Source organism: Hordeum vulgare, chromosome 7H (assembly GCF_904849725.1).
Source record: "Hordeum vulgare subsp. vulgare chromosome 7H, MorexV3_pseudomolecules_assembly, whole genome shotgun sequence".
Taxonomy (NCBI): Eukaryota; Viridiplantae; Streptophyta; class Magnoliopsida; order Poales; family Poaceae; genus Hordeum; species Hordeum vulgare.
Window position 1 is genome coordinate 546281088 of NC_058524.1, and position 7061 is coordinate 546288148.

Sequence of the window (7061 nt, forward strand, 5' to 3'; positions counted from 1 at the left end):
GGTGCGGGACGACACGATGGCAACCTTCATGTAGTAAGATCAAACAATAAGAACACAATGATATACCATTTTGTTTTTAAGTGAAGAAGCTGCGGAAAGCCATCCTACCTCAGTCTTTTTTACATTGTGAAGGAGAGGAAAGTGAAAAAAACTAAGTTGTCTTTTCTAAAACGAGTTATTTTTAGCTTCTAGCTTATTTATAATAAGCTGCTACAACGGAGAGCGGACGTTTGGAGCTCGGCCTCCATGAAGGTCGGAATTTTTGAATAATTCAAAATTCAAACTTTTTGGTTTTAAAAAAATATGAAAAAATATGCAAGTAAAGAATGGTGTTATGTGTATGTGTGTAAAAATTAAGGATGAAATACCTTAAAATACGATCTGCACAAAAAAGATAAATTCATGACCTGAAACGATGAATAGTGTCATGTGTAAAAATGCCTCATATTTGTCTTTTTTACACAGCCCTCATTATTTAAATTTAAAATTTAAAGGCCTCCATGGAGCTCGGCCACCAAACACAATTTCGGGCTACAACGTGCAAAATAACTGGCCCTAAATTTCACTCTACTAAGACCTAGCCACTCTGTGGAAAAAAAGGTTTGTCTAAGATTTTCCTAGGCCTAATTGGTCATTACAAAAGATTTATTAAGAACTATAGACTGATATATGCAAACCCTTGTTTTTAACTTCGAAACAGGCCATAAAAAAAAAAAAACTTCGAAACAGGAAGGTTTCCGTTGGAATTCAGAACAACAACATGTTTTTGATGAGCAACTAAAACATGCTAGCGGTTAATTCCCCTGTTCTGGCCCTGCCTGGCTTCCCTAGGCCATGGACTCGAGTAGCCTAGCGCGAAAGCTGAGGTCGCTGTGCATCGCGGGGGAGCTCTCTCGGGCAGTGAGCCTCCTCCACCGGAGCGCCGTCCGCCCCGTCTCGAGCGCCTACGCTCTTCTGCTGCAAGAGTGCGTGAACCGGAGGGACGCGAGGCTCGGCAAGAGGATCCACGCGCGCATCGTCTCCACCGGCTTCAGATGCAGCGACTACATGGCCACCAAGCTGCTGATCTTTTATGCCAAGATCGGGGAGCTCGGCGTCGCCCGGGGCCTGTTCGACGGAATGCCGCGCAGGGACGTCGTGGCATGGAACGCGATGGTATCCGGGTGCGCGCGCGGGGCCGAGGAGGCGCAGGCGGTGGAGATGTTCGGCCTGATGCGGGCGGAGGGGCTGAGGCCGGACCAGTTCACGTTCGCGTCGGTGCTCTGCGCGTGCGCCAGGATGGCCGCGCTGGAGCACGGCCGGCGCGTGCACGGCGTCATGGTCAAGTCGGACCGTGTCAGCGGAAACTTGTTCGCCAACAGCGCGCTGGTCGACATGTACCTCAAGTGCAGCAGCGCCGAGGACGCGCGCCGGGCGTTCGCGGCCGCGCCGGAGCGGAACGTCACCATGTGGACTGCGCTCATCTCCGGGCACGGCCAGCACGGGCACGTGCGCGAGGCGCTGGCGCTCTTCGACGAGATGACGCGTGACGGGTTCCGGCCGAATGACGTGACGTTCCTCGCCGTGCTCTCGGCCTGCGCGCACGGCGGGCTCGTCGACGAGGGGCTGAGGCACTTCTCCTCCATGCCATCAGACTACGGGCTCGCCCCGAAGGGCGCGCACTATGCGGCGGTGGTCGACATGCTTGCCAGGGTCGGCAGGCTCCACGACGCCTACGAGGTCGTCAAGAACCTGCCGGACTGCCAGGAGCACTCGGTGGTCTGGGGCGCGCTGCTGGGCGCCTGCAGGAAGCATGGCGACGTGAGGCTACTTGAGCTTGCCGTGCCGCGCTTCTTTCGGTTGCAGCCGGGGAACGCCGGCAAGTACGTCGTCCTGGCGAACACGTACGCCACCTGCCAGATGTGGGACAGCGTGGCCGGTATGCACGAGGCCATGAAGTCGCTCGGCATTCGAAAGGACCCTGCTTGGAGCGCCGTCGAAGTCCAGGGGAAGAAGCACATCTTTCTCGCCAGGGACACATACCACGACGATTGTTCGGAGATATATGAGGCCTGCAATGCCTTGGCCCGTGCGGTCTCCGAGCATTCTGTTCGAGTGTGAGCTATGGATGGCATCGGCGATCGCTGCTGGTCGAAGATGTTATTAAATCCTTGTGATTTGTTGAATGACGTCCAAGGGGGTTTGTCTGAAGTTCAGCTGTATCCATGGACTGACAGGCAGTACCATCTGAAGGGGATGTTTCTGAATGACACAGCACAGTCGGTCATTCATTCGGACAAGAGATAGAACAGCTGATCTCTCTGGAAGCAACAAACTCAGGTCAGCTAGTGCCATACTAACTATGATTCCAACAGCAGTTGCCTGAGTGAAATTTCCCAAATGTTTATTGCACTTCAAATTGACAGGGGAGATGGAGTATAAATTATGGGTAAAAACTGAAGATAAACAGGTAGATCATCCATTTAGTATTTCGGATGGGTACAGTTGAGGCACCAGACATTATTTCCTCTTCTCACAACAACGTTGCCTGCTAAGTGCTAAGACTGAATGAACAAATCCCCTTGTGTTTATCTTTCCAGACAAACGATTAAACTTCAGCAATCTACTGCGGTAATGCAGAGGCTCTTAAAAGCCTTCTTGATCATTACCTGAGTAATGTGCTTCAGACAGCACATGCCTATCAGCTAAAACAAACATGTGCTCTTACACTGAATCTTTTGGTACAACATTACACTAAAGACAAACAATTAAACTTCAACAATCTATGCGATAATGCGGAGGCTCTAAACAGACTTCTTGATCATCAGCTAAAACAAACCTATCTATATCTTCTCTTCCGGTGCTGTTACGCTGAATCTTTCTAGATAACATTACACCGTGAAACTGATAGTATTATCAGTTGGGGACAATTGTCCCAACAAAGCCCACACCGACGATGAAGAAAGCGATGGATTGCATGAAGAGGAAGATATAGTAATATCTTTTCCCAAACAAAAGGTCATAGCATCCACAAAAGAAGATATAGGCTGCAACACCAAGCTCCAAAAGATGCAACCTGATTCCATATTAAAGTTTAGCTACGAGAGTTGAGAGATGCACATGAGTAAGCGAATTATGATAATGTACCTTTGTATTATCCGCATTCGCAGCTTCTTGCTAACTTTGCTTTGTACTTTCATCTTCAGAACATCACCAAGCTTTTCTGTCACCACCCACTCATTCACCCTCCCTAGCTCCAGTAGACCGCTGAAGGTCGCCTTTGTTCTATGCAATGACATGACATTCTCAAACAGGACCCAAAAGATAACCAAGTGAAAAGACCTGCATCAATTGATGATTTCTTATGTTAATACACATGTTTCGATATCTCAGAAGTCAGGCGGTTTAGGTTCATCAACTTTTAAACAAATTGCACATATGTATAGATGATTCGTACCTTGGAGTCCCAACAGCATTGAGAAGGGTGATAACGGTTGGAATGTAGAAGTAACCCCACCTTGGTATCTCAACTTCAGGAACAAAGACTGTGGCTGGGATAACAAGGCAGTAAAATACAGACGTCAAAATGTGCCCGATTATCTTGCGCACGAAAAAGAAGTTGTAGATGACGTAGATTTTCTTCCAAAGCGTCACTTTCTGCATCGAGATCAATAGCTTGTTAGCAATAAATTTTATCCATAACAGAAATTTCAAAATACACTAGCTTGGTGCAAGTGACCTGATTTTTCACAATCTCCATCAACATTTTCCTGAACAGATTTGCCGGCCCGCACGACCATCTATGTTGCTGGTAACGAAATGCTTTGAACGTACTTGGGAGCTCACTTTTTACCTGAAAACAACATTTGTCAGTTCAAGAATGAAGCAATTTCGGATTTTAACAGCAAGGTAACATATATACATGGAGTGCAAAGTGATGCGGTGGTTTTCTTGAATGAACTGATAGGTTACTGGTGCATATTTACCTTGAGATCACCAAGGTACACAAATTTCCATCCCTTGAGGCTTGCTCGGACTGCCAGGTCCATGTCTTCGACCGTGGTTCGGTCCTTCCAGCCACCTGCCTCATTCAGAGCAGATATGCGCCACACACCAGCGGTTCCTGTTGAACAAGCATTTTACATGTTATAAGAAGAAGGATCAGGTGATGCAAAGCGTGGCTGCTGCTAAAATCCATGGTCAAGTATGTACTACTTTCTGTTGGTTACTCCATGAAAATATATATGAGGAATTTGATCCTTCAATGGTTATATCTGGAATTCTGGATCAACCTTTGTGATTTTTCTGGATCGTCTTCCTCTGTTAGACTTAGAGCCGCCTAAAATCAAACTCGTTTGTGCAACTGTTTATCTCCCTAATGGTAACTCTGATTATGTTGCAAATTGCAACCTATGCTTGTTCTAGTATACCATTGTGTCCCTTGTTTTCCTAGTATTGTTCTGTGGAAGAGCTGGCAGAGAAGGCAAATGGTACACAGATGCAACTGTATACAGTTTTCTGACAGTGTGATTCGATGCCATGTTTGCCTTTTCCTATTTATATACATAGGAAAAAGAGTCTGATGCATACAAATGGTAAGAAGGAAACAGAGAGGCCTCACAAATGGAAGATTTATTACCATTGAAACCAAAGAAGGCATAAGCTGAGGAACCCACTTCTTGCTCCACCTTGAAGTGATAGTCCAAGGACATCTCCTGCATCCTTGTCATCAAGCACTCATTTGCATTCACTGCTCACCATCACAGAAGCAGCAGCAGCAACAGCAAGAGAAATGTCATAACCATGCAGTACATAATTTCGGCCAAAACAAGAAGGGACACCGCTGCCGACGTACCGAATACCCATCGGGCCTGGACGAGGGCGATCTCGGGGTTGTGGATGAGGAAGGGCATGGCGCGGGTCAGGAAGTCGGGCTCTGGCTGGAAGTCGGCGTCGAAGATGGCCACGTAGTCGCAGTCCTTGACGTAGCCGTGCTTCATGCCTTCCTTGAGCGCGCCGGCCTTGTACCCACGCCGGTTGTCCCGGATCTCGTACTTGATGTTCACGCCCTTCTTTGCCCACCGCTGGCACTCCACCTGCACCAGCTCCTGCACCGTACGTGTCCGTGTGGTATACGACGATCACGGAAAGAGAACATCAGGACCCGTGCATATGCATGCATGCAGTTGACGTCAATGGCACGTACTCCCTCTGTTCCTAAATATACATATTTTAGACCACAGATTCACTCATTTTGCTTCGTGTGTAGTCTTCCAGTGAAATCTCTAAAAAGGCTTATATTTAGGAACGGAGGGAGTACGTAGCAATTGTAAAAGAAGCTAACAATCCGTGTACTGATATGCTAAGTGCGTGTACACATTCTTGTGCTTGCTGCAGTCTGGACTACCCCAGTCTTATGGATACTGGACATGTGCTGGATCTTGGAGACCATTCTATTCGATCGGTTTACCTTGATGGCGGGGTCCGTGGAGTCGTCGAGCACCTGGATGATGATCCGATCCGACGGCCAGGACAGCCCGCACGCCGCCCTGATCGACTTCTGGTAAACCTGTGAGTCAACCACGTAAAAAAATGAGCAAGGAGAACTCGCACTACCATTTTTACCCGATGACAACATTACAGCGACAGATTTGGCTAATAAATGGCGTGTGATTGTCAGCAGCCAAGAGCACACAGACGTGTGATTGTGAAGTGTGTTGTGTACTGCTCACCTCGCGTTCGTTGTACATGGGGATCTGGACGAGGACCATGGGGTAGGCGGCGCTGCCGAGCTCGGGGTCGTCGTCGCGGACGGGCTCCCACCGCCACTGCCGCTCGGGGCGGCGGCCGAGCAGCCTCATCGCCACGACCACGACGGCCATGTACACCTTCTCCACGAACAGGATCACGCACATGGCGAGGCAGACCATCACGGACGCGCGCAGCAGCGGCACGATCACCGGGCCGCGGGCCTGCTTCCACACCACCGCGAGCTGCTCCGCCGCCTCCATGGCAGCACATACGCGAGCAGACGAGAGGCGAGCAAACTAGCAGCGACAAGATCACAGGAATGGAGCGTGGCTGCTCCTGCGTGGAGCTCGGGGTGTGTTTGTCTCTGTCTTCAGGGTGGTGCTGGTGGTGGGATCAAAGGCGGGGGTTTAAAAGGAGGGAGAGGAGCGAGAGGGACGGAGGCGATGAAGTCGGGTAGGGGCGGTATTTTGTTGCTCGATTTAAGGCGTAAAAGATACAGATTGGATCTCCAAAATGCTCCGTATCACCACTCCGATTGCGCTGACTGCTGATAATATGTATTTGGCCGTGGTTGTAGCTAGTTATTGATATGGTGCAGTGATGCTTTGCATGATATCGATATGGTATATTGTTCTACGTTACCTTTTGTATTTTGTGTAAAATTCGCTTTATTCGTTATTACGCTGATTTTTTATGAGCCTATATTGGTTGTACCATTTCGTGCGCGGTATGATCAATTTAGCAGTTCATACTTTGCACGATATGGTGGATTTAATGATTTGCTATTACTTGTCGACCCAAAATCAGTTTAATTAGGTCTAGATTGTATGAGTTAGTGGTTGCATTTGTTGTACTCATGGATACAGGAGGATGTGCATGTACATAAACCCGATTAATGTGTTTGCAAGCCGTGGTTCCATTTGTCTTACCAAAATTTAAGACCTTATACTCTTAACTTTTGATAAGACATGTCCAATTCAATGGGCGCGCTCTATCAAAATTTAAGAGTATCTGCTTTTTAATTAATATACGAGGTAAATTTTTTTCTTTGTTTCAGAAAAAAGATAGGACACGTTCAATTACACGGATGCACGATTTCATCGCACAGAAGAAAGTCTTGTGTGGGAAAACATAATAGGGCAGGTTTTGCAGCCTACTTCTAGCTACAAACAAATAGTGATGTGCGGGCTTCGGACATGGAATTTTTAACAACACAAGTTTCTTACATGGTAACGGATCAAACCATGATATCGTGATACCACAAGTTTTATGTTGCGTGCTAAAAAAATCTTGCAATACTTTGGATTTTACATGTCCACATGTTTGATGGT

The 7061-nt window shown here is 47.7% G+C and overlaps 2 protein-coding genes across 2 annotated transcripts; one reads left to right on the forward strand and one right to left on the reverse strand.

The window, feature by feature from the left end:
* Window positions 1–746: 746 nt before the first annotated feature.
* On the forward strand, window positions 747–2440 carry LOC123413135 (pentatricopeptide repeat-containing protein At4g16470). The gene has a single exon (XM_045106091.1). The coding sequence runs from the start codon at window positions 835–837 to the stop codon at window positions 2098–2100; it is 1266 nt and encodes a 421-aa protein (XP_044962026.1). The 5' UTR covers window positions 747–834; the 3' UTR covers window positions 2101–2440.
* Window positions 2441–2655: 215 nt separating this feature from the next.
* Window positions 2656–6385, reverse strand: LOC123413134 (probable glucomannan 4-beta-mannosyltransferase 9). The gene is made up of 9 exons (XM_045106090.1): window positions 5712–6385; window positions 5450–5548; window positions 4835–5087; window positions 4619–4729; window positions 3966–4102; window positions 3719–3832; window positions 3437–3636; window positions 3127–3321; window positions 2656–3055 (listed from the first exon to the last, which is right to left on the reverse strand). The coding sequence occupies exons 1-9, from the start codon at window positions 5988–5990 to the stop codon at window positions 2896–2898; spliced, it is 1548 nt and encodes a 515-aa protein (XP_044962025.1). The 5' UTR covers window positions 5991–6385; the 3' UTR covers window positions 2656–2895.
* Window positions 6386–7061: the final 676 nt, after the last annotated feature.